The sequence below is a fragment of the Manacus candei genome, unplaced genomic scaffold (genome assembly GCF_025592945.1).
Source record: "Manacus candei isolate 608988 ecotype Guabito, Panama unplaced genomic scaffold, ASM2559294v1 h1tg000071l, whole genome shotgun sequence".
Classification (NCBI taxonomy): domain Eukaryota; kingdom Metazoa; phylum Chordata; class Aves; order Passeriformes; family Pipridae; genus Manacus; species Manacus candei.
Genome location: NW_026138119.1, coordinates 2,835,531 through 2,862,381, shown reverse-complemented (window position 1 = coordinate 2,862,381; position 26,851 = coordinate 2,835,531). Strand labels below are relative to the sequence as shown.

The 26,851-nt window shown below is 57.7% G+C and overlaps 1 protein-coding gene across 2 annotated transcripts in view; it reads left to right on the top strand.

Annotated features, from left to right (window-relative positions):
• Positions 1–1,606: 1,606 nt before the first annotated feature.
• Positions 1,607–26,851, top strand: part of NOTCH1 (notch receptor 1) — a 42,761-nt gene continuing 17,516 nt past the window's right edge. For both annotated transcript variants that reach the window (XM_051807620.1, XM_051807619.1), the window contains exons 1-9: positions 1,607–1,837; positions 3,555–3,636; positions 20,862–21,124; positions 21,473–21,811; positions 24,859–24,981; positions 25,138–25,371; positions 25,509–25,664; positions 25,757–25,942; positions 26,389–26,502. In XM_051807620.1, the coding sequence (XP_051663580.1) occupies positions 1,780–1,837; positions 3,555–3,636; positions 20,862–21,124; positions 21,473–21,811; positions 24,859–24,981; positions 25,138–25,371; positions 25,509–25,664; positions 25,757–25,942; positions 26,389–26,502 (1,555 nt within the window). In that variant the 5' untranslated portion in view covers positions 1,607–1,779. The remainder of the gene's footprint in view (positions 1,838–3,554; positions 3,637–20,861; positions 21,125–21,472; positions 21,812–24,858; positions 24,982–25,137; positions 25,372–25,508; positions 25,665–25,756; positions 25,943–26,388; positions 26,503–26,851) is intronic.

The window sequence follows — 26,851 nt, the reverse complement described above, 5'->3', positions numbered from 1 at the left end:
CAGCCAAAGGCTGGCAGCCATCCCTCCATGTCCCCCTGTTTGGGAGCTGTAAAAGAGCCATGGCCTCCAGCAGCTCAGAGGAGCTAGGTGGGAGACCCAGGAGTCCAGTGGGATGTCGATACTGCTGTGCCTGGTTCAGCTGGTACCCCAGCATTAATTCTCCATGCTCCAAGTTTTTGCTCCCCACTGTTGCAGGCACCATGGCCTCTCTGAGCAGGGTTGGCTCCCACAACCCTGTGAGGAAGCATCAGTCACACAGGCTGTTTCTGTTGGCAGTGCTCTCTGGGCAGAGCCCTGAGCACCCTCCTGCAGCCACAGCTTGCGGGTAACACTCACAAACAGGTTAAGGGCTTCAACCTGTCCTGGGCTCAGGGCCTGGCTGGATTTCAGGTGGGACATTCCCATGCCCTGGGACAAGTTGCTTGGTTTGCAATCTTGACTGCAGCACAGAGGCAGCTGGGGCAGGAGCAAGGCTCTGGGGGCACGGGGATGAGGGCACAGAGACCCCCCTCAGCACTGCTGCACGCACAGGATGCCTGCACACATCTGGGGGTTGTGGGGCTGCCTCTGGGTTTGGCTTCCCTGCTTCTCCCAGTGTGTTTGTTTATTTGTGGATGCGGCACATGGGGCTGGCCAGGCTCTGCCTGCGAGTTCATGAGTTCACAGCACAAAACAAACAACATCCGACCCAGCTCCGTGCGCGCTGCCTGCACGGATCGGGAAGGTGGGAGGGAAATGGCTCTGTGTACCTGTGTGCACCTGCGTCCTGCTGCGGGTCAGAAGGTGAATCCCACCCCCTGCTTCCCAGTGCAGGACCCTGTGACCCCCAGGGGATGCTCAGCCCAAGCCCTGGTCCCCTGGTACAAACAAACACCCCCATTCCCGAGTGTCCCATTCTTTGGGTGCCCAGAGCCCCTGCTCGGACACGCCGTGGGGACCTGGGTGCTCCTGTGGTCACTGAGTGGGCACTCTGGCCCCAGGGGCTGTGCAGGGGCTGAGGGGGCTGTACTGGGGGGGGCTGTGCAGGGGCTTCACTGGGATCATGGGGGAACTGCACTGGGATTATGGGGACGGCTGCGTCAAGGGTGGGGTGAGAGCTGAACTGGGAATGTCCAGGGGCTGCACTGGAACTATGTGAAGGCTGCTTGGGGGAATCTGCATGGAGGTGTCCGAGGCTGCATTGGGGCTCTGCTCATTGGAATGCTGTGCTGGGGCTGCACCGCGGGCTCGAAGGGATTACACAGGGGGTTGCACCGTGGGCGTCCAGAGTTGCCCGGGGGGGTCCGCATCGGGGGAATCCGTTGGCGGCATCGGGGGTGTCTGGTGGCCGCATACGGGGGGCTGCACTGGAAGTGCCCGGTGCCTGCGTGGAAGGAAGGGACTACCCCCGGGCTGCCCACGGGGGCCGCGCGGACCCCCCAGCCCCGCTCCCGTCCCACTCAGCGACCCTCGGTGGCGGGAAGGGGGGGTCCCAGCGGCGGCCCCCGGGGCTGGGCAGGGAGGAGCGTCTCGCCCGTGCCGTCCCATCCCCTCCCGTCCCGCCGCGCCCGGCCCGCCCCGCACCGTCCCGTCCCGCCCCCCGCCGCCCGGCCCGGCCCGCCGGGGCTGAGCAGCCGCGGGAGGCGCCGCGTTCGGAGTCGCTGCGCTCGGGCGCGCTGTGTTTGGGGCTCCCGGCGGGGAGGCGCGGACCCGCACCCGCACCCGCACCGGCTCGGCTCGGCTCGGCTCGGCCGAGGCCCCGCGGATCTATGCGGCTGTGAGCGGCGGGAGCAGAGCGGGATGGAGCGGCTCCTGGCGCCCGGCCTCCTGGTGCTCCTGCTGCCCGCCCTGACGCGAGGTGAGGGCCGCCGCCGAGGCGGGCCCCGCACCGGCCGCCCCGCAGGAAGTTTGCCGGGAGCGGGGCCGGGCGCGGCGGGAGCCCCGGGCACGGCGGGGCACGGCGGGCACCGGAGCGCGGCGCCGCCGGGGGGTCCGGGCCGGGAGATTCCCGTGGGAACCGGGACTTGGCTGCTGCGGCGGGATCGGAGCGCGGCGCTCTCGGTGGGGGGGTCCGGGACGCGGCTCCTCGTGGGAACCGGGGCTCGGTGCCGCGGGATGCGCGGGGACCGCGCTCGGCTCTTGCGGGAGGACCGGAGCTCGGCGGCGCCGGCAGAAGCGGGGCCGGCACCGTGGAGGGACGGAGGGGCTGAGCCCCGCGGGGGTGGCCGGAGCTCGGCGGCGCCGGGGGAGCCGCGGCCGGAACCGTGGGGGGGGGAGCGGGGCTGAGCCTCGCGGCGGCGGCCGGGGCTCGGTGCCCCGAAGGAGGCGCCCGGGGCCACCGCGGACCGGAGCTCGGTGCCGGGGGCTGCCGCGGGGAGCGGCGCTCGCTGCCGTCGGGGGAGCGGAGCTCGGTACCGGGGGGCGCCGGAGAACCGGGGCTCGGCCCGGCGGAGGGGCGCGCGGGGTTAGGGCGCTCCTGCTGTTGTTCTGCGAGAGCTTTTGACCGTTTTGCAAATTTTTCTCGGTTTCCTGTTTCTTGAAAGTCAGTCGAGGCCCCCCGGGGCCCCCCCCGGAGCTCCCCCCTCCCGGGGCGGGACCGGGAGCTTCGCCGCAAAGCGCTGCGAGACCGTCGGGGGTGGCGGGTTTGGGGCCGGGAAAAAGAGCCCCAAAAGCGGACGGCGCTGCGGGACAGAGGGGCCGGAGCCCTGCGGTGCTCCCCACGTCCCGGGGCCGAGCTAGCAGCCTGCTCCGGAGAGCCCTGGGAGGGTTTTGGGGAGCGGAGGCAGCAGGGCTGCCCTCATCCCACAGCGTGGCTGGCAGCCCTCGGAGGCAAAGTTTGCAGGAAGTTGTGCCTGACCCGGAGTGGTCCCCAAACCCCCACGGGGACACGTGGGGCTGGGGCCAGAGCCCCAGCGGGGTGTTCCTGGGGTGCGTGGGCTCGGTGCCCATCCAGGGCACGATTTTGGTTGTGGTGGTGGCAGTGCAAAGCTGAAATGGCTCAATGTGAAACTGCCCCGGCTGCACACGCGTGTCACAGAACCAGTTACCGTGAAGAGCGAGCGGGGCAGAGAAGGGGAAGAGCGAGCCGGGGTGGAAATCGGAAGCGATTCTGGTACTTTCAGCGAGTTGCTGTGGTAACTCTGCAGAATTTGACTCTGAGGGCCAGACAATGAAACCTGTACTCACAGCAAGTTATGACGGGCGACTCATTTCGTTACCGAGTTCGTGGTAACTCATGGGCCCTGGGGCAGATGGTTTTTCCCAAATGGCATTTGTCACTCAAGGGCCTAATCTGGGGTTTCGCTCTGTCAGTCCTCCTGCTGGAGGAGCAGGCACAGCCTACCCTCGAGCCCACCCTGAGTTTATTTTTAGGCGAGCCTCTCAGAGTTGAGGCCACGCGGTCCCTGCCTGCCCCCATCACCCTGCGGGTGGGGGCTGCTGGGTGCTGTACCCCCACCTCGCCAGGCTGCACAGGTGCAGGGGGCTCTGGGGGTCTCAGCAAGCCTGTCCCCAATCTGGGTGACTGCTGCCACCCGGGACCTGTGCTGTGTCTAACGCTGTCCCTCTGTTTGCAGGTTTACGGTGCACGCAGCTCGCCGAATCCTGCCTCAACGGGGGCAAGTGTGAAACTTTTCCCAACGGGACGGAGGTGTGCCAGTAAGTATGGAGGAGCCAGAGGATTTTCATCTCTCCCGACCAAAGTATTGACATGCATGTTGACTTTGCTTTGAAGGCTCTGGATTTAATAGGGCAAGATGCGTTTTCTTTCCTTGAGTGGCAAGAATAACCTGCTTGTGTAGGAGTCACCGCGAGTTTGGCAGGATCGGGCTTTGTTCCTAGCTGGGTGGAAAAACATGGGCAAAGGGCCATGTTTTGCTGGTGTTAACCTATGCAGACTGCCCTGCTGATGGAGCAGGAGGTAGGGCCAGCCCGCGGCGCTTGTTGGACCATCGGGCGTGGAGGGAGGCTGTCTGTCTGTCTGTCTTCCAGCTACTCCCTCCTGGCCCTGAAGCATTGCCTTTCAGCCCCTTGCAGTTTGTGGGGTGACCAGTACATCTCCAATAAACACTCAAGAGAGGTTTCATGGAGTGGCTCTGGCTGCTGGAGCTGCCCCAATGATGTCCACGTCCATCCCCAGGGGAGCAGGGCCACCTCCTCCTACAGCCCTGCCAGTGCTGGTGCCAAGCTGTGGTCTAGCCTGGTGTTCCTGGCGGGACCTGGCACCCAGGCTGGGGCTTTCTCCAAGCTGATTGTGGGGAAACGGATGTGTAAAGCGTTGGGACTCTTTGAAGGACCAACCGACCCACCGCAGCGATGGCCGATTCACTCCAGGCTCCCAGGGAACAATTACCAAGAGAAATGAATAAGACTCCAGCTCCCTTTATAAAACTATTCCATAAAAGAAATGTGAATGGGCAAGGCTCTGTTTTCCGGCCAGATTTCCCCTCTGCCTGTTGAACGTGGCCTGAGCCGAGAGCAGGCGGGGAGACGTTCCCACCCACCCCAAATTTCCAAATAGGAAGTCCTCGGCGGAGGAACCTGAAGGCATTTCCAATCCCAACCTGTTGAATGGCAGTTTCCCTTGACAATGTGTGTTGCTTTTTTGCAAATCCGCCTGGGTGCCGTTACTCTGCCCAGTAGCCGGGCACCTCCCACCCCCTTCTCCAAGCTGAGCCCCCCAACCCTTTGGTGCAAATAAATCAGCAAATCAATCAGGCACATGAGCAATTTAATGGACAAAGGCTGGGTCCCTTTGTGAGCCACTAATGAATGCACGCCACTTTTTTTTGCACAGAAGCCCTTACCAACGCTTGACGCTCTAAATCTTGTTTTCTTTCATTCAAAGAGCGACAGCTGGGATTCGGTCGAAATTCGGCAGCTATTGTTAAGGGAGGCAGATTAATGCTGTGTGACTAATCATGTATGGCTTCCCAGAATGCCCAACCCTCCACCCCCTCCCCAACCTTACACCCCTCCTTTTCCTTGTGGTCATTCTTTCCTTTTTTTCTTAAGTCTCTGCAACTCCTGATTTACATTTCATGTGCAGATGGTGATGGAATCTAATTAGATCTGATGTGTGCGAGCTCTATTTGGAGAAGCCACCGAAGTGGGCTTGGGGTGGGGTTTTTTTAAGAGAAAAAGTTAACTTTATACAACTTCTTGCTTGCTGGCTGTGAATAACTGCCTCTCTCTTGGCTGCAGACGCCGTGATGGCTTCGTGACTGTGTGTGAGTTATTTTTGCAGGAGCCCAAGGTGTGTGTGCTCGGTGTGTTAAAGCTCTTGTCCTGTGCAGGGCGATGGGGGTAGATATTAGAGGTACAGCCAGGCTAGAGGAGGTGCAACTTCCCAAGTTATCTGATAGCAACTCGCAAAACCCTGGTTTTTCACTTGTTTGAATATCTCTTTACGAGGAGTTTTGCTTCCAAGCTCCTTAAACAAAGCAGAGCCAAGAGCACAGATACCAGACGCAGAAAAGCTTGGCACTGCCCTTTGGCGCCTGCGTGAAATGCACCATTTTGGCTGCTGGCCACATCTCTGCTCGGCCTGGCACTTAACAAAGTTTGGCCATAAAGCCCCATTGTACTGCCCCCACAAATCCAATTAGAAAGTGGAGTGAAATAAATAGCGTATGAGGGAGACGCTACTCCAGTGGACGAGTGTCCCGGTGCTTGTGGCGGGACAGAGCTCGTTGGGTTACGTGGAGACGACTCTGATAACTCCAAACCCGGGTTATCGGCCCCGTTGCGGAAAGGGGATCGCCGGTGCGAGACAAGGAGCTTTCTCTGCCTTTATTATTTTACAGGGGTGGTTTGTAAAGCTCCAGGTGCCTTATCTTGCTTGTCCCTTTGCCAGGCAGCGCGGGGCACGCAGGGCTTTGACTGAATGGAGGGGACTGAGCGTTGGATCGGCTGGAGGGCTCGCGACAGAAGCGCCCTAATTAAGCTGCTTTGGAGCTGTTTTCCATCTTGGCAGGGTTGTCCGGGTCTTCCAGTGCTGGAAGAGTAGCAGCAGCAGAGTTTCCTGTGTCTTGCACAAACCCCAGCTGAAGGCACAGGGTGTTTCTGTCCCAGAGCTGGAGCTTTAAAAGGTCCAGTCTGGAGCTGGTGGCTGCTGCGGGGTTTGACATGAGGTTTGGTGGCACTGGGGAGCTGTGGCATTCCAGAAAAGGCACTTGCCTTTGGCTAAGGCATTTTCCCAGACAAAATGAGAAGGTTTTTCCAAGAGGCAGTTTTGACTTCTAGTGATAGCTCCTAATTAGACTGTTGGATAACTCTAGTTTTGACTGGCATCCCTGCAAATGAGTCGGGCTGATTTTAGCTCTCTGTGCCATGTGACATTTATTCCCAGGACCTCCCTTGCTCCGCTAGTTAAAAGCAGATGGAATGAAAGAGGGCTGAGTTTCCAGCCTCTCACCATTAAAGTCAGAGGAGCTATGCCTGGGTTGTCATCCTTTTGCCCATAGAAGCAAACGAGACGGCAGAGGGAAGGAATAAGTTAAATTAATCACTAGGTTTGTGCTGAAAAGGGGGAAAAGTCGGTTTGCTAAAGTACTTCCTCTGTTTATGAATCAGTGTGGTGTTGTAGTTCAGCCAGGGCAATGGCTCCTGAGCTGGTGCCTGTTGCCACCACCAGCTTCCACGGGCAGCGGGCCAGAAACACGGGAAGAAATATTCAGAGGGGGACCATAGCGGGAAGAGATGATTATTTTAGCTCAAAACTCTTTCAGGAGACAACCAGGAAGGCAGAGGAGTGATGTGAGCCCCGCAAGTCTCTGTACCCTTCAAGTTATTCAACTGCTCAGTCATTGTTATCTCATTGTAAAGGGCGGAAGTTTCCTTCTGGTTTGGTTTTTCTCATGTGCTTTAACCCAACGTTATTTCCATGAAATAATAACAAAGAAAAAATGCAGTCTCGGTGCTGGAGAGGAAGAGGGTGGAGTGTTGAACAATCAACCAGAGGAAGCCCTTAAAGAACTAGGGGAGCAGTGATTCAGCCATGTTGAGAACTCTTGGTGGCTCTTTCAAGTCTGATCTCATTCTCGGAAAGAACAAGGTGGAAATGGGTAAGAGGGGAGATTAAAAATACATAAGTGTCACCTGTTGTGAATTCCAGTGGAAAAGAAACTTAGCTGAGAAGCCCAGCTGGTGAGGTCATTGGGACAGCAGCAGGGGTTTTAGCTCTTTTAGAAAAGAATCTGTTTACACCTCTCCTCTCTGCAAGGTGTCTCAATGGCTATCAGTTGTCTCTGCTGGTCCTACTCTCTCCTGTTCACTTGCCTTGGGATTTTATTGCTTGAGCTGAGGTTTTTCTCATGGCTTGGATGGTTGGGATGGGCAGAGGGTTGCACTGCGTGGCCAGCGTGGGTGACATTGAAGAGATGTCTCAGTGGCTCCCTCAGCAGTCCCTGCAGCACAGAGATGAGCAGGAGAGATGGGGTGCTGCCTGCTGGGATAAATTTGCTCAGGGATGCAGGGGGGATGCAGTACTCACAGTGGCCATCATCACCAGAGATCAGAGGGGCTGCTTCCTGCTGTTTACTCACAGCTGTTAGATGTGTGACCCCAGAGCAGCTTGCCTTGGAAGGGACATTTAAAGGTCACCTGGTCCAGCCTCCCTGCAATGAGCAGGGTCATCTTCAATCTTCATGATGTGATGCAGTGTTCCATGGGCAGCTCCTGGAGGTCTCTCACTTTGTTGTATGGGGTATGTTTTAATCCACCAAAATCTGTTCCACCTGAACCCCCTGACTCGCTCTCTTCCTCCCTGCTGGCAGCCACAACACGTCCATTTGTTCCAGCTGATTCTGCATCCCTGGCCTCACCTCCAAGGCTGTTATGGTTTATTGTATGTAGCATGAGGGTGACACGTATAAGTCACTGCAAGACCAGGCTGTGCACCAATTAAGGGCTCGGACAACATAATCAGGAAGCAGTTAGCAAGTTTTAAAATAACATTGTTTGGAAATTAACCTGCTTTTTCCAGGCCTGGAGGGGTGGTGAGCCTCGTTTTTGCTCGTGTTGGTAGGTGTCCCAAGTGGTAACGGCGTGTGTACATGAGTGGAATGTGAAATTTATAGAGCATCAGTGTGTTTAACGAGGGAGTAGCCTCGGGGTGCAGTCAGGGAGAGCTGGTACACTCTGGATCTGGATGGAGAATTCTCTGTGGTTAACGTGCTGCCAAACTCCAGGTGAAGGTTTTAGACCATGTATTGGAGCTGTGGAGTGGAAGAGCCTCTGGGATACAACTTAACTCTCCCTCGGAAATCAGGCCTGCAGTGGGATCTCAGTTGAATCCTGCCTCCATCCCAGCAACTGAAAAGGTGTTCAGGATCCACCTGTTCAACTCAGGCTGTGTCCAGTCATCCCTGAGGACTGCCCAGCTCCTGCTGCCACCTGGGATGAGGCAGTGCCGTGGGGACTTGGGCTGCTCACTCACTGCTCCCCAGGCTGGTCCTGGGCTGTTCCCACAGCTCTTTGCCTTGGGGTCCAGGGTTAGAAAGTCCATCAGGCCAGAGAGGTGATGGCTTGAGGTGATTCCAGATGCTTCTTGAATGGTGTTTTCATCTCATTACAAGCCCTTGGCACATGGTGCTGAGCCCCAGTGCCTGAAGGATGGTGCTGCAGCCACCCAGCCCAGCAGCTGTGCCCAAATCCTACCAATCCCTGATACTGTCTTGCTGCATGGTACCCTTAAGAGCCCAGATTTGCTGCGGGGAGAAGGCATCCCAGCTTTCCCAGACCATCTATCCTGGAAGGGCACCATCCTGCAGTGCTGGGCTCCTTGGGGTTGGCCTGGAGAGGTGCTGGCAGCAGCAGGTTGGTGTTACTCCCATCTCAGAGACTGTAAGCCCTCAGTGTTCTGAGGTGCTCACCAGCCCAGGGCTGTGCTTGCACTTTGGTGTGGAGTAAAACTGCAGCTACTGGCATCAGCCAAAGATCTGGAATAAGCATAGAAATGCTGCTCTGGTGTTGAGGGGGAATGTTGCATCCTTGATTCCTGGGTATCTGGATGTGGAGACAGCCAGGAGCAGAGAGGTGTGAGGGTCAGGCCACGCCTTTGCACCTCTGGCATTCTCAGGGTCTGATCAGGGTCGCAGACTTGGGGGCTAAAGGGCTTTGGAAGCCCCAGTTGGATTTCATATCACAACTCTCTTTGCACGTCTGTTGTGTGCGATGTTGGGAAGTCTTGGCAGCACCTGCTGGGTCTCAGTGACACCAAACCCTGTGGCAGCTCCCATCTGCCTGCCTGGAGAGCCCCAGGACAGTTAGAGATGCCCAGCTGGGAATACCCCAGTGTTTAACATGTGGCTCCTGCTGGTGGAGCAGCTCAGTGCTGCTTCCAGGTGACCATCTGGCCAGGGGTGAAGGTGCCTGTTCACACCTGCACACCCATGTGTGGACTCTGCCTTCCTCAGAGTGTGGCAGCACCCAGACCCATTGCAGCATCTCTGTCTACAACTCTAGTGCTTGTCTTGTGGGTCAAGTCCTCTCCTCTCACTGCCTCATGCTGGCAGGTACCCCATGGGCAGGGGGCCTTATGGGATGGGGTTGGGGTTCCCACATACCTCCAGAAAGGTGTGCTTAGTGCCTCAGTTTCCCTCTATTTGCAGTTGGTTACCTGAACATCAAAACCTGTCTCAGTGCAAGAAGGAGCAGCACAGCCTGCCAGCTGCATCCTGGTTCAGGGAGGTGAATTAGGTGAGAATTGTGGAATGGTTTGGATTGGAAGGGACCTCAAAGACCATCTTGTTCCAACTCCCTGCCATGGGCAGGGACATTTTTCACTAGGCCAGGCTACTCTAAGCCCCATCCACCTGGCCTTGGACACTTCCAGTGATGGGGCAGCCACAGCTTCTCTGGGCAGCCTGATGATGATGGTGGTTCCCATTGGTATATGCAGTGCTTGGTGTGAGAGAGACAGGAGTAAAGCCTGTGTGAGGTGTTGGGGATGGGGGAGAGGTGTTTGGCTGGGCCATATGGGGAGCTCTGCCCCGCAAAATAGAATATTTACAGTTGGAAGGGACCTACAGTGGCCATCAGCTGATGAGGCAACAATCGTGCCCACTACTTTTCATGCAGTGGGGTTTCTGCCGCGTCCAACGTTGGTGTCTGTTGGGAATCATGGAATCACAGAACATCCCGAGTTGGAAAGGACCCACAAGGATCATTGAGTCCAACCCCTGGCCCTGCTCAGAACAGCCCCAGCCTCCCCCCATGTGCCCTGGGACAGGGTGGTGGTGAGAAGCGAGCGGTGTGCGCTCGGGGTGTGCCTCCCTGGCACAGCAGTAATTAATGTCTGCTTTAAGCCTTCATCCGTCACGTCCTCCCCTTCCCCCCATGGCAGCCTGGAGTTAATATTGGAAAAGCCAGTTAAACAGTTAATGTTTAGGCCCTGGTTATTAGGCTCTTGCACATTTCCAGCAAAGGGAGCCGAGCTGCATTTTAATGGGAAACTTTCATGCTCAGTCAAGTTGCAAAAATTTATTTGCGCAGGAGTCATTTTCTTTTAACAAGTTTTCACCCTAATTCCCTTCCCCAAAATCTGAATTTAATGGTATTTATAGGGGAAATGGATTTATTAAGTTTTAATGATGCTATAACATTGCCCTTATTTAATAGAAGGGGCACCCTGCAGGCAAGTGGCCTGGTGGTGGGGTGGGGTGGGAGGACTGGGTGCTGGAGGGGCACCCACGGGCTGAGCAGCCTGTTGCTTTGAGCTTGATCTGAAGTCAGTGTAGCTGAGATTGGCAGTGCCATGTTTGCTTGGACCTCCTGAGCTTTGCAGGATCAGTCCCTGGCTGTTGCAAGGGCTGAGCCTTGCATCCAGCTGCCAGTTCCTCCTCATCCTCCCCTGTGGCTCCTGGTGTGATGTGGCACTACCTGTGTCTGCCACAGCTGTCCCCAGGAGAAGCACGGAAAGGAGCCTTTGGCACTAGGGCACTTAGCTTTGTCAGCTGCTCTGTCCTATGTCCCCTTGCTGAGAGCTGGTGTCAGCAGGGTGATGGAACCCCAAGGACCACTCTCCCCACTGGCATCACTGCCTGGGAGTTGAGCATTTGTGAGTGTCTAGTGGTTTATTTTAAGATGGAAATTTTCTGCTGTTGATGAGCAGCCATGGAGGAGTTCATGCCCCAGTGTTCCCACCCCACCAATGCATCCTTGCACAGGGGATTGGAAGGACACCCTCCCAAGGGCACTCATGGGTGGTTAACCCATTGGATGGCTCCTCTTGAGCAGGTGGAGGAATGTGGCCATCCACAGTGGGATGTGCCACACCATCAGCTCCCAGTTCCCACCCTCACACCCGCTGCCCGACTTTGGGGCGGGCTGGGAGAGTGACCCCGCGGGGGAGCAGCCCGGGAGGAGGGGGGGCCTCTCCCTGGCCCCCAGCCCCTATTAAAATGTTAGACACAGACCTCCAAGTCAAAAGGCAGGGCGACAGACGGCCCTTTCACAGGGCCTGCTGCTCCCCACAAAAGGGGGGTTTCCAGGGGAGGGGGGCAGGAATGCAGGCTGCGGCCGGAGGGCAGAGCCGCCACCATTGTCCCTGCTCCCTCGGCGAGGGCGTCATGTTGACACAGGGATTTCTGCCGGCAAAAGGTGTCGGAGGCAGAGTCTTCCCTCCCTCCCTCGCCGTTTCCTTGGTTAAACTCAGCAGCAACAGAAATCCCAGGATACAGATCCCGGGAGCTGATACCCGTCTGCTCGGTGATGCTTTACATCCCTCAGCACATGGTTTCCAAGTGGGCAAGGGTTTTGTTGCTCGTAACAATTTTTGGGAGCTTTGCTTGCAAGGGGAAGCCAGCAGCTTTGTGGCCATGAGCTTGGGGGGGAGCTGGATCCATCACTGTCTGGCCATTGCCACCTTTGCCCGCTCCCCATCTCACTGAAACATCCCCGGCGGGAATTTCTCTGGCTTTCGGTTGGCTTTGTGCCACAGGGGCACCCGTGTGCTCTGCTAAACCCCCCTCTCCTCTTTGTTTATAAATATTGGAGCTAAATTTAGCTTGTTTAAACTTTTGGTGGCTGTTCAGATCCTAATCGTGGGTTTTATGTTCAGGATTAGAAGAGTGGGATGGTGGGGTCACGCGTGGGAGTTTTCCATATTTGGCTCTTGGGCTGCGCGGTGTTTAACCAAGACTTGGTTTGAAGGGGAAAGGGGAAAAAAAAGAGAGTTCATCATTTCCTTAGAGAGGTGTGACACCAGTGCCAGAGCTCTGGGAGCACAGCACTGTGAATTCACCCTGCACAGGCAGCAAGTGTGGACAGCACTGAGTCCAAAGCGGGGAAAAATGGGCATTTACCCCAAAAGGGATAGGGAAGGGAGAGTGGCCTTGGGCACCAGCAGTGCTGGGCTGGTGGGCAGCCTGGGGAGGTGGAAATTCCTCACCTCCCCCAAATTCTGACTTTTCCTTCTGCTGGCTCAAAGAATGAAGCGTTTTTAAGGGGGAAAAGTTTACAAATGAGAAACCAGAGCAGGGAGCAGTTGCAGGGAGTGCTCTCAGATACCAGAGGTGTCGGCAGCACCACAGAGGAGGAAAAGAGCTGGGTGCCATACTGGTGTTTGATGGGCACACTGGGCACCGTTGGCACTTGTTGGAGGACCTGCCCCAGGAAAGCCACCCCTGTCCTGTGGGTGGGTGGTGGGATCATGTGCTGGCCTCAGCCCGGGCTGTGTTCCCTGGGGATCCTCTGCTGGAAGCACATCCTTCATGGTGGCCCCATAAATGGGCTCCTCCAAGAGAAGGAGCAGGGGCCGGGATGAGCGGAGTGAGCCGAGCTCCCACAAACAATGGGGCCGTGCAGCTTTACACCGGGAGAGGATATAAAAAACATCAACTGGGGAAAACAAATATTTCATAGCAGCCATTGTTGAGGGTGGGAATGAGGGCGAGTTTTGTCTTGGGCTCTTCCTTCGACATCTTTCATGTTTATTGTGAATGAAGCTCCATTGAAAGGCAGCTCCTTCCCAGGTAGCCAGTTACCACCCGGTGAATAGCCTGGCCACTCTGCTTAGTAATGGGATTATATTGTTTTTCATTACAATGGGAACTTTGATTCCCAAACTATCCTGACTAATGTCTGCTTAAGAAACAAAGCCATTTTTTTCCCTCTCCCTTCAAGCTCGTAGGAGGAACTGGGCTGTAGCACGTTTTTCCCCACTCCTGTCCATGAGCATATCCAGGTTTGGGAATTCCTTTAGTTTCTCTCCAGATGAAAGTCTGGATCTTAAAATCTCAATTAGATGGCTTGGGCTAGGTCAAAAATGAAATGGAACAAGAAAAAAAAAACACATCAAAGACTTGGGATTGCAGTTTGCTTTTTTAATTAAACAAGAGTGGAGATCTGCTCCTGCTTTATTAACCTGATGTCACTTGGAGTAACCTGCTGCTTTGCCAACCACCTCCCTGTGTGAAACTCTGCTTTTTTCCCAGGCTGGTGTCCCAGAGTGTTTAATAAAGCAGGGCCTGGATGGGACTTCTTAAAAAACCACCAGTTTGGTCTCGTGCTGGGTTTTGGTGCTGGGAGCTGCGTTGTGGCTGCTGGAGGTTTCTGTGGGGCTGTGCCGGCGCCGGGGGAGCTTTGGGGTGCATCACCCAGTCGGGGTGCCCCACGTGGGTGAGGGGAGCTGGGCAGCTCTGCCTTCATGCCTTGGCTCTCCTGGGAGCTGTGGCAGAGCCTTTGGTTTCTTAACGGCCACGTTTGTGCCAGAAACCACAGAGCGGAGCTGCAGGTGAGGCGCGGTGAGCCCGGCCGGGCCTGCTGCTGGAGGGGGCTCGAGCAGCCCCCAGCCCCTGCCTGCCAGGGCAGAGGGAGCATCCACAGCCCCACATGCCCCAGGGAGGTCAAGGCAGAGTCCAAAATGTTCCTTGTCTCCCTGCTCCCGTTTCCTTCTGCTGGCTCCAGGTGTATCGTGCCACTTGAGCAGAGTGATGGTGCCAGGCCAGGAGTTGAATGAGAGGTGGGAGCAGAGAGCAGGGTGCTGAGCTCTCCTTTTCCAGCAGGACCATTTTCCAGACCTTTCCCTGGCTCCAGAGTGTGCTCCTGTGCTCAGCAGGGTGTTTCCAAGGCAGGCTGATGCCGCTGGGAAGCCCTCCTGTAGACAGGAGTACACACCTGTTGCTCTGTGCAGCATGGGAGGGGTTCTTGGGGAGGCAGCGGAATAAGAATGAATGGAATAAGATGGATTAAGAAGCATGTCTGTTCTCTCGGGGACATGGAGACATATCCCCAAGCACTGGCCCTTTCTCTGCCTGGATTGGAGCCAGGGCAGATCAGGGATCCCTGGGCTGGCAGTGAGCAAACGTGTCTTACGGGGAAGGGTGTAACTTCAGGAGAAAGCTGGGCTGTTGCTTCCAGGCTGTGCCCGGCAGGAAGCCACTGGCGCAACTGGAAAGGTGACTCCTGTGTGTGGCTGGCTGATGGAAAGCAGGCTTCCCTGTCACCCAGGGTCTGCAGCTGCTGGGGTGCAGGGGAAGGTGTGGAGCAGGCAGTTGTGGTTCCCTGTCAGCCCGAGGATGACGGTTACCCCGAGGGGTTTGGGGACAGCAGGGTAGGGTTGTGTCACTGCTCTGCAGCTGGGAGCAGCCTGCAGGGGCTGTGGGCTGTCGTGCAGCTAAGGGAGACTCTCCTGCAGGTTGTTTCTCCTTCCTTCAGCTGTTGCCAACAAGCATGAGAAATCTGAGTGTCCTGATCATGTTTGGCCACTTGATTCACTCCGCTGGCTCCAGACCATGCTGGCACAGGCATCTGCTGGTCATGCCATGCATTTGTTGGTGCAGAGGATTCTGGGGGTGTGATGGTCCCTTGGTGGGGACCCTCTGCACCATGCAAGGTCATGGTCATGGTTCCTGAACCTTCTCTGCACCGGGGTGGCTCTCACAGGGACTAGTGACTCATCTGAGGTGCTGTTCCGAGCCACAGGTACCATGGAGCAGAGATCATGGAGCAGAGATCCCCCCAACCCAGCCTGTCAGGGTGGGGGCTGCCCCCCAGGGTGGGAGACCCCACACCCACCACCTGGGTGTGCTGCTGCCCCATTAGTGTCAAGTACCCCTAAAATGGGGCTTGAGGGAAGACCCGAGCCTCCCCTGCTCAGCTTTCCCACGCTGCTCATACTTTGGGGAAAACAACCACGGCCGTTTATGCTTCCAGCAGATGAGGGTGAGGAAGAGGTTATGTGATAGCAGAGCAGATAAGAGGCAGCCTGGATGCGGGGCCAGGGGCTGGAATGGGGCTCCCCACTAGCCCCTCCCACAATGTGGGGCTGGCCCCGATGAGATTTGGGTAAGAGAAAGCTCTTGCATATCCAGTGGCCGTGCTCCAGCTTACACCTGGTTTCCGTTTTGCTTGATGGCTTATTTTGTGCATTGTAAGCCTGAGGTGGGTTTTACCTCCAGCCCTGCCACCGTCTCGGGGTCCCTTGGGAGGACGTGAGAGCAGTGGGTGGTGTGAGCTGCAGGGTGGTGCAGGCTGAGCCCCCACATCCAGGGCATCCCCCCATGCACCCAGCACCTCGGAAACACTCCCCAGCCCCCGGGCTGTGCTTGTGCAGGGCTGACACATCCCAAATTTGAACAAAGCCCCCGTGCCGCCATGCGGGAGCTGTGCCGGGGCGGGGTGGGCTGCGGGAGCGCCTGGGTGTCATCTGTGCCGGCCGTGGCAGATGGCAGCTTAGCACAGAAAGGAAAACATTAGTCTTGGGTCAGAGGTCGCAGAAACATCTGCCTCGGGATGCTTTCAGTGCCCGCATTGCTGCGGAGGGACAAAACCTGTTGCTGGTGGGTTGGAGGAAAAGCCTTGTGCGCCGCGAGCGGGGACGGAGCGAACAAAGGGCTGGTGGAGCGCAGAGCCACACACAGGGAGAGCCCAGCACGACAGCCATGGGATGGGGGGGACTGGGATGGGCACCCCAGCTCTGCCAGCACCGCAGTGGGATGAGGGGGTGCTGGGAGTCACCACAACCAGGCAAGCAGACAGGTAGAGCAGAGCTGGGACAGTGGCTTGGCAGCAGAGCTCACAGGTTCTGATACACCCCCGCAACTCATTCATGCTTTTGATTATCCGATCTGCAGAGCTCTCCTGGAGCCCTGCTGGAGTAGCTGCAGCGTTGGACCACTGCTTGTAACTCCTTAAGGATGTGCAGCAGACACAACAAATGCACGTGCTCGTGCTGAGCAGACCCAGATTTGGCCTGGGCTCGGTGCTGGGAGCAGGGTGGGAATTTGGGGCCGCTGTTCCCGTTCCCAGGCTGTCCCCTGGGACTTGCTGTCTGACCTTGGACAAGGCCTTCTCCATCACCCTTCACACTGGCCATGAATCATGCTGGAGATTTATGGGTCGGCAGCGCGGTGCATTATTAATGCGCCTCCCCCTCACACGGGTGCTCACTCTGGGCCAGCGTGGAGGGGGAAGACACATCCCAGCCCAGAGTTGTGGGAATCCAGCCCCCAGCCTCTGCCTGACCTGCCCTGAAACAAAAAGCCACCAGGATGGACGGCAGCCCCAGACTTTTGGGGGTTGTAAATCAGTGTGTTCACCCCTGCAAGGACCACGTGCAACATCCTATCCACAGGGATGGGGACCAACTGCTGTCCCCTGTCCTGTCTAGTGCTTGTCCCTTGGTGGAAAACACCCCAGAAGTGCAGGGTTGTGAGTCAGTCTACCATGACTTGCTCCATGTGCTGAAATGGCGCTGGGAGAGGGATCATCATGTGTTGGAGCAGGGCTTGGCCATCCCCGGGATCGGGATTCCGTCACCCTCCGTCGGGGTGGGTCCCGACCAGAGTGTTTGATGCCTCTTCAGCAGGTTAATGAGTCAACGGAAACGGTTCTCAGCTGCGCTCGGGGGAGGGAGAGACACCGGTATTTTTAGCCATTCCTGCCTGGTTTGGGAACAGGGTGTACGTCACACGTGGAGCTGGGAGTGTGACCACACTGGCCTCTCTGGGGGTTTCTCAGAAGCTCCTCAGGACCCCGGGGGAGCTTGGCCACATTTCACCGCCTCAAAGCTACTTTCTAATGGCCCTTCTGAGCTGTTTTGATCCTGGAGCACCCGCCCTGTCCTCTGCCAACACATATATTTATAATTAAAGCATAGCTTTAATGTCTCGTATGCTAATCTCCATAAGCTGCTTGGGGTTTGGTTTGGGTAACCCTTGCTTGGGAAATGCCAAAGGAAAAACCACAGGGTGATGTTCACCTGGCTGAGCCCGCGGGGACCTCGCATCCTCCACGTCTGCTCAGCTGGAAGCCCTGACACCACCACCCCCCTGGTGTGTTTTTTTTACAGAAAATAAAGCTAAGCTCCCTGGGCTGAGCTTTAGGAGAGGTTTTTAGTCCCTGGAGAAGTAGGTGGACGCATGATGAGGTTGCAGCACAGCTGGGAGCTGAACCTGACTCTGCTGAATCCGGCCTTTCCAGACCTGGGAAAGTTGAAAAATAACTACGTCTTGGACTGTCCTGATTCTTCACCTGGTTTTTGATCTCTTGCTTTGCATGCGAGACTTGTCTCCAGGCTTCCCTCTGCAGCCAGGACTCTCTAAAGCCGCTGTGGTTGCTGGGCTTTGAAATGCAGCTCCAGAGCAGCTCCAGAGTCTGTCTGTGACTGAGCTCCGGGACTTGTGAGGGAAGGGAACGGTGCAATTCATCCTGTGGCTTTGCCACAGCCAGGAATGTGCTCTTCCCTGCCTCATCTCAGACTTGCTGTTGCAGGAATAGCATTGGTCTGTGCAGGAGCATCTACAGATGATGCGGCAGCAGTGTGGAACTGTGAGGGAGGAGGATGTCCTGGGCGCTGCCTTAGGAAAGAAACTGAGATGATTAAGAAATGTGGAAGGATTTGAGAGGGCTCCCTGAGCTGGGGGCTGGTGTGTGCAGTGGGTATGTGAGGCTGAAACTGTGATTCAGGAATCACCCGGCATCCCCAGGGGGTCTGTGTTGCACAGCCCCGTGACGCCAACTCCCCCGTGGGTTATAGCAGTGACTGCTGGATTTTAAGGGTGCCAGTGCTGTATTGCTTGTTTTCTGAAGAGATGCTGGAAATACCCCCTTTTCTGGGAGGAGAAATGTGGAGCATGAGCATGCCCTGGTCCTCCTTGGTCCACGTGTGCCCATCTCTCAGCTCAGCCCTTCCATGTCGAACCCTTCCCTGCCGTCTGCTGCACCCTCCTCACTTCTGGAGCTGATTGCAGCCATAAATCAGCTCTTAAGGCAAACAAATAGAAATTAATTTAAAAATAATCTACCAACTCCATGCATCTTGAGGGGTTTCCTGCACCGGGGAAAAGGTTTGCTTTCCGGCAAAAGCCTGGAAAGCACCTGGGCAGCCCAGCCAGGCGTGGGTTAGTCCCCAGCCCAGGCACTGCCAGTGACCCCAACCCCCCTGTGCCTTCAGGCAGGGACTTCCCTGCCCCTCAGAATTCTTCCTCCAATCGCTAATTAACCTCTTGGCTAATAGCCATGCCCAAATTTGGGCTGGGCTCTGCTCCGACGTCCCATCCCTGAGCTCAAACCACCCGCTCGCCTGCGCTGAAATTGGAAACGGTCCGAAAACTAATTGGGTGGGAGGGTGTTGGGCTGCGTGCCCCTCTCCCTGACCTCACGGCGCAGGAACCCCAATCCCAGAGATAGCCCTGCTGGCCGCCTGCCTTGTCCCGGGATGCAGAGCATCACCTCCTGCTCCCAGAGCATCGTCTCCCGCTCCCGGCGGCACCACCGTGGCCGTTCCCGCGCTGCCATCGCAGGTCTTTGTCCAGCATCCAATCTTTTTTTTTTTTTTTTTTTTTTTTTGGACTAAGAGAGAATTTTTTTTTTTTCCGCCTTTTTCTCCCGTTGGAGAATCCCGTGACGCTCCCCTTGTCCGCCAGCCGCCGCGAGAGAGCCCGGAGGATTGTTTTAAGAAAAAAAGCGTGTGTGGTGCGGGGAGGCGGCGGCGGGGTGGGGGGGGGAGCGGAGATTTTAACAGATGACTGCACACCCGAGCGGTTTGCCGGCGTCGTGCCTGTGCCGCTCGCCCGGGCCCCGCACAAAGAGCCCTCTCAGGCAGCCACGGCCCCAACCTCCGCATTCCCCCGCTCGGGGCCGTGGCTCAGCCACCCAGAAGCGCCGTCGCCCCGCGGTCGAGGCGCCCCGGGCTCGGAGCCGCCGGCGAGCCGGGCATCGTCCGCGGGCGCCGGCAGCTGCTCTGCCTCATTAGGATGCACACCTGCTCCCCGCCGCCCTTTGTGTGCCGAGCAGATGCCCTGATTTATTATTATACACATTTTCTTTTTCATTTGGCCTGGATAATGCCGTCTCATTAACTCAAAATGTCTCCGAATCCTGACAAATTCTCACACAATCCCCAACAATGAAATCAGAATTGGGTTAAAAAAAAAAAAAAAGAAAAAAAAAAAAAAGAAAAAAGGGGAGGGGGAAAGTAGGGAAGAAGAGAGGGAGAGTGGGGGCCAAAACGTGGTCGTGCCGCCGGCACGGCACGGCAAAGAGTGGTGGCTCCAGGCTGGGGTGCCTGAGGGTGGGGCTTTACTGGCTGTGCTTCACTGGAGGAGCCCCACATTCGTGTTTTGGGGGGTTGCAGGTCAATGCTGTGCCCGGGAATGCAACATCCCACCAGCTCTGATGGCAACAGGTGGTGTGAGCACGTGGTGCCCTGAGCCCCAGCCCACCAAAGCACAGCAGGGACCACAGTCCCCCAGTGCCCAGGTGCTGTCACCTTCCCTACCCATCACCTCCAGCAGGGGTTACCTTACCCGTGCCTCGTGGCCATGCATGCAGGATCCCAGATTTATTTCTGCTCTCAAAGCCTCTGCTAGCAGAGCATGAGGTGAGCCTGGTGTGCCCTGTGCTGCCTTGGTGGCATTGCCATCGTGGTGTGGGATAGTTCCTCCCATGCAGTACTTGCCACAGCTGCCTGGCACATCCCAGCCAGGGCAGAACATCCCTTTTGGAAGCAGTGTAAAGTGAGCAGGGCTGGCTGGGGACAAAACGTGTGGTAGCATCAGTATGTTGCAGATGTGATACAAGAGGTGCTGTGTGGGTGGGTTTTTGTCTCGTTCCTGGGATCTTTCGATGTCAGGTGTACAGCTTTGCTCCATCTTCCCTTTCCCAAGGGACACCTTCCCCTCTCTGTGTGGTCCTGCCAGCCCCACGGGGATGGCTGGTGGGATTTGCCCTTGGGGCATGTCCCTGTTGCCAGGCCCAGTCCTGCACCAGGCAGTTGCTGCAGCCCTGTTGGCCAACAGTGACAGATGGTGGAGCTGGTGGTGTCATCGGGGGGTCTTTTCTCAGGGCCCCCACACAGAGGGATGCAGCAGCCAGGGCAGCTCATCCCTCCTAACGCGGGATTTGGCTTTGGGGAAGCTCTCAGCTGGTTGTGAGGAGCAGAATCATGTCCCACCTGTTGCCAGCCAATGCTGAGTCCCTTTTTGATCATGTTTGAGTGATTTAGGATGGAGGGAGGATACAAATGGGTGCAGGGATGTCCCCTTGCTGCCTGGCCCCATGGATTCATCTCTCAGTTGGGGTCTGTGGGAGCAGGTATGGGGATGCTCCTCTTTGTTTCACCACGTGTCCCTTGTGCCTTGGCTTCCTCTTCAGCGAGGAGAGGGGAGGCAGAACTCTCCCTGCCATGAGATGCAGGACATCAGCGCCGCGGCTGCGGTTGTGCAAGTCGGCGCAGGCCCCTCGATGGGGGACGCCTTCGTTGCCAGCACCTCTTTCATCTTCCTCTTCCCAGCCCAGAGCAGCCAGGGCAGAGCCCCGTCACCGCCAAGCCCGGTGTGCCGGGATGCGGGGTGGGGTTGGGCCGGTCCCTGGGCTGTGCAGGTGCCCCCCCGTCCCCTCGGGGCTATCCCACTGACGGCGTGTCTCGCCCCTGCCAGGTGTAGTGGTGCCTACGTGGGCGAGCGGTGCCAGCTGCCCAACCCCTGCCTGAGCTCCCCCTGCAAGAACGCCGGCACCTGCACCGCGGTGGTGCGCGGCAGCACCGTGGATTACACCTGCGCCTGCCGCCTGGGCTTCACCGACGAGCTGTGCCTGACGCCCCGAGACAACGTCTGCCTCAGCAACCCCTGCCGGAACGGGGGCACCTGCGACCTGCTGACGCTCACCGAGTACAAGTGCCGCTGCCCGCCCGGGTGGTCAGGTGAGGGCAGGCACTGTGTGGTGTGGGGACGCGGCCGGGGGCAGAGGGATGGCCTGTGGTAGGGGCTGCTCCTGGAATAGCGCCGTGGATGGAGAGATGCCTGTGGTTTTGGCTTCCTTCAGTTCTGGGGGAGAGATAGGGAGGGTGGTCTGCAAACTCAGGTTGGAGTTTAGGAGGGTCCAGGCTGGGGGAGCTGTCACCCTCCTGCACAGTGTTAAGGGGGGGCTGAGGTGAGGGGGGATTAGTTACAACCAGTCCCAGATCCGGTCTGCAACCCGGCGCAGGTCGCTGCCACGCAGACCCTGAGCTGCAACTTGCATCCTCATCCTCCCTCCCTGCCCTCCCCAGGCAAAACCTGCCAGCAGGCCGACCCCTGCGCCTCCAACCCCTGCGCCAACGGGGGCCAGTGCGTGCCCTTCGAAGCCCACTACATCTGCCGCTGCACTGCCGGCTTCCACGGCGCCAACTGCAAGCAGGACGTCAACGAGTGCAACATCTCCCCGCCTGTCTGCAAGAACGGGGGCAGCTGCACCAACGAGGTGGGCACCTACCAGTGCTCCTGCAAGCCGGCGTACACCGGGCAGAACTGCGAGCACCTCTACGTGCCCTGCAACCCCTCGCCCTGCCAGAACGGGGGCACCTGCCGCCAGATCGGGGACACCACCTATGACTGCACCTGCCTGCCAGGTAGGGACTGCCTCCCATGGGGGGAGGAAAGGGCTTGGGGACCCTCTTGCAGCTCCTCTGTCCGCCTTAAACAAGCAGTGCCCAATCTTCCCATGAGTTATGACTCTGGGAGGGACAAAACTCGTTGTGCCACGTGCCTTTGGGAAGACGCTGGGCAGCAATGCCCGAGGAGGAGAGGTCATCTGGGGGCTTTTTATGCTTGGTGCTTCACCAAAATAGCTCTTCCAAAGCAACTATTTGAGCAGAGGCCCCTGTGCGGATGCTCATATTCCAGAATAAGAGTGCCTTTTTCCGCTTCAGCTTAATCCACTTCCAGAGTGGAATAATTAGCCCGGAATAGCTATTTTGGAAAGTTTCCGAGTGCAAATGGAGTTGGGGAAGGAAGACCCTCTCCGTGCTCGCTGCTGCTCCCTCTGGCAAGTGCCAGAGCGGGATTACAGTCCAGCAGGATTACAGCCTCTGGCATGAAGGGCTCTTGTGGGGGGGCCAGATGGGGCTGTCCTGGGAGCTCAACACCCTGGAAGGGGTGGTGGCACCCTGGAAGGGAGCTTGGCACCCTTCAATTTGGAGGGAAGAACAGCAGCTGTGAAAGAGCCCCTGACCCCAGCAAGCCCTTTCAGTTCTGCCCTCAGACAGTGGTTCTCAGCGCAGTTGGGGCAGGGAGCGGAAGGAGCTGAGCAACCCCACGCTCCCCCCATCCCTGGGTCAGCTGGAGAAATGAAACAGTGGAGTTTCAGCCCACACCAGGCTGTGTTTGCCAGGCCAAGTGCCATTTCTCACCCGAGCCAGCCACATTGGACACCCGTGACACATGTGGAGGGGACACATCCGCCCTCTCCTTGTGAAGGAAGCTGTGGGCAGCTGCCTGAGGAGCCTCTTGTGGGATTGCTTTGATCCTCTGGTCACCCCTAGGGTGAGGGGTGGGCACCTTCTCTGCTCTGCACCCTGGGCAGGGCTTGGCATTGCCACAGGGAGCTCCAGCCTCCCTCCCTGTAGCTCCTGCCCCATCTCTGCTGGGGACACAGCATCTGGATGGAGATGGGCACAGATGTAGCTGCATCCTGGCAGCCCAGCCTGGTGCTGGGGGAAGATACATGATCCCTGTGAGCAGTGTGGGGGATCTTGTCTTTATCTCTGACACAGGCTCAGAGGTTCAATCCCCTTCCTGAAGCTTTTGGCTGCAGTAACTCAGGAATCTCATTAACCATCCAGAATACCCAGGGCCATGCAGGATCTCCCGCTCACCCAGGCTGGAGCAAAGCTCCTGTCCTTAGGGACAGTGAGGTGTGGGGCTGACTGGGCCAGCAGTGCCAGGAAGGAAGCCTTTCTTTCCAGGATGAGCTCCCAGGGGCGATGCTCTGTTGGAGCAGCTCCGAGCCCTGTCCCCTCGGAGCAGCACTGCCACAGGGATGGGCAGGTGGAGGTGGCAGGAGGAGCAGCCCAGGCCCTGCCCTGCCATTCTGCTGACAAGGCACTTTCCCTGAGCAGCCCAAGCGTGGGGCACGTCGGGGGGGGGGGGTGAGGCATGGCCCTGGGGCAGCATCCCTGCTCCCGGGAGGATCGGCTCTTCCACGCCCAGCTGCGGCTCCGTGGGCCGCTTCCAGGAGATTTGCATCCTGCAGGAGCTGGTTCACCTCCCGTGGGGTGGCACAGCCCCTACTCCGGTGGGATGGCACCTCCACCATCCCACACGGCTCTCTGCAGGAGCTGTGCAGCCACGGGCAGAGGCAGGAGGGGTGGGGGGCTGTTCCTCATGATAAGGGGTGATTGATACGCTGGTATGTGGTGCAGCAGACCCGGAACAATGACCCCTTTTCATTCCTGGAGAGGCCTGGCCGTGCGGGGTTTCTTGAAGTTAAACTAATCTGGGCTGTTTTATCGTGCCATCGCTGTAGAATGTAACCCTGAGTTTAAAGTAATTGCAGCACTAATTACTCATTGGGATGGTTCGAAATGAGTTAATCCTGGTATCTAGGACGTTGCCAGTTACTGCTGCTCAGTCTCAGCCCAGCTGCTTAAAAATGAGGTGCAAATCAATGTTGTCTGCTCTGGGCTCCTACCAGCAATCATAAAAACCTGTGGCTGCTCCCCATGTGATGGGACTGAGGAGAGAAAAACGTGGAGAGGGCAAGGGGAGAGCCCTTAGTTAGGCCAGGGTCTGGGATCCCACAGAGGACGAGTCTGAGCACCCATTCCTTACCTGTGGAGGTAACATTTTGAGCTGTCTGCACAGGGAGCAGCCTGGCCTGGAGCTGCAGAATATCCTGGGGGAGCTGGATGGACACTGTGGGGAACTGATGTGGGCTGGCATTGCCATCCCAACCCCCAACTCCTGGGCAGCAGCTGGGTCAGGGGCTTTGGGGGCCATACAGTGAATGCAGCTCTTTAAACAAATGTTGGTCAGAGGGGGACGGGTGGCTTGGCAGATGCCCTGAGAAGGGCCTGGCTGCTTTGTTTCTGGTGGAGAGGCTGGGGGAGGCAGGGTTTCCATGAGTGCTGTGCTATCAGGTGGGTGTGATAACAAACCCAAGCAGCCTGGCTCCCCACACAAGAGGTGGGTTGGGATGAGCCCAGTGCCCTGTGGGGAGGTGGCTCACCCTGGCAAGGACTTGGATCCCCCTCCAGGGCAAGCACTGCTACTGAGGCTCTTTACAAGTGAAATTAAAAGCTGGTGATTCAGCACTGGGTGCCACCAGCCTTCGTGGGAGCAGCCCTGGTTCATTCCAGCTATGCCATGGACTCAGATCCTCTGCTGCCCGGGGCAAGTGTCTCCAGACCTGGGGGCTTTGGCACAGGGATACCTTGTCTGCCCTCATCAGCAGAGGAAGCTGCTGCCTTCCAGGCTCCAGCAGAACCAGCCCCTGGCAGAGGCGGGATAGAGATGGAGATGAAACCAGACAGCTGCTTCAAAGACGAGTTGGGAGCACCTGGCACATGCTCAGCACCTGATAATGAAGAATCTGCCACTGGCAGGGGGTGGTGGGGGCTGAGGTGGTGGCACAGTCAGTTGGTCAGTTGGCATCACAGCAGACATCTCCTCTGTGCAGGGTTCACGGGTCAGAACTGTGAGGAAAACATCAATGACTGCCCAGGCAACAACTGCAAGAATGGGGGCACCTGTGTGGATGGCGTCAACACCTACAACTGCCAGTGCCCGCCCGAGTGGACAGGTAATGCAGGGATGTGAGGGTGGCACAGGGCTGGGCTGGGAGGACAGGTCCTGCCCTGGGGGGTGCTACAGGCTGGGTGGGCAGAACTGTCCTGCTTACAGAGCCTGCGGGAGGGGGGCAGCGCCGGCCTCACGCAGGTGCCCTGTCCCCTGGCAGGTCAGTACTGCACTGAGGACGTGGACGAGTGCCAGCTGATGCCCAACGCCTGCCAGAACGGTGGCACCTGCCACAACAACCACGGCGGCTACAACTGTGTCTGTGTCAACGGCTGGACGGGCGAGGACTGCAGCGAGAACATCGACGACTGCGCCATGGCCGCCTGCTTCCACGGGGCCACCTGCCACGACCGGGTGGCCTCCTTCTACTGCGAGTGCCCCCACGGCCGCACGGGTGAGCCCCTCCTTGTCCCCTGCCCGCAGTGCAGGGTGGCAGCTCCCTGCACGTCCCCTGGCTCCTTGCTGAGGTCTTGCTTCACCATGACTTGTGTGCCCATCGCCCCTGACGCGCGCCTGCCTTTCGCTGCCCAGGTTTGCTGTGCCACCTGGACGACGCCTGCATCAGCAACCCCTGCAACGAGGGCTCCAACTGCGACACCAACCCCGTCAATGGCAAAGCCATCTGCACGTGTCCCTCGGGGTACATGGGGCCAGCCTGCAACCAGGACGTGGATGAGTGTTCTCTGGGTGAGTGCTGGGGCTGAGCTCATGTGGAGCGGCCGGGGAAGGTGCTGGTGCAGCCAGGAGCACATCCTGTGAGCTGTGCTTGTGTGTTGCAGGAGCCAACCCATGTGAGCACGCAGGGAAGTGCATCAACACCCAAGGGTCCTTCCAGTGCCAGTGTCTGCAGGGCTACTCGGGCCCTCGCTGCGAGATCGATGTCAATGAGTGTCTCTCCAACCCCTGCCAGAACGATGCCACCTGCCTGGACCAGATCGGGGAGTTCCAGTGCATCTGCATGCCCGGTGGGTGGGCGGCTCTGCAGACCCCTGCAGACTGGCCGTGGTGTTGGGGGTGGGCAGCGGGAAGGTTCTGGGTGCCCCTGAGCTTCAGCTCAGTGCTGGGTTGGGTGAGAAGCTCCTGAGTGCCTGGAGGCTGCACTGAAGAGAAAGAGCTTGGTAAAGACTGTGTGGTCTCCCACAGTGGTGGGGGGCACAGGAGGTGAGAGTTGGGCACCATCAGCCCTGCACTGGACTACTCTTGCCAACCTTGCTGTCCTGGATTGAGTCAAGGCATGGAGATCTGGGTTGGACAACCATGGAGCAGGTTGTGCTTCAGGCCCCACCACCTGTAGAACAGCTTCTGAGCTGCCTTTTAAAGATGGACCAGATGTGCCTAGGTGTAACCCACCCATCCTGCATGATGTGCCCACCCCGTGCTGTGGTGCTGACAGTGCTGGGTCTCTCTGCAGGTTATGAGGGGGTTTACTGTGAGATCAACACAGATGAGTGTGCCAGCAGCCCCTGCCTGCACAACGGCAACTGCCTCGACAAGATCAACGAGTTCCACTGTGAATGCCCCACTGGTACGTGGCATAAATCCCACTGCCAACGTGGCAGAAACAAAGCCAGGATGCATCCTGGCTTGAGCCAAGAAGGAGCCAAAAACGGACTCCTTAAATTTCAGAGCCTTCCGAAATGGGGAGAGGTTCTTTTGGAGGGAGGTTTCTCCATTGCAGTGAGGGGCTGAGCCCCACTCTGGCAATGCTGCTCCAACTCCAACTCTGGCCCATGGGAGAGGGGATGGAGGATTAAACCCCACAGCTTTGCACTTGAAAAGGCCCCTCTTTGGGAAGGAGGGCCGGGGGCCGGGGGGGCTGCACCAGCGGCTTTGAATGCGGTGTCAAAGTCACGGGGTGGAGCGGAGAATGGGGA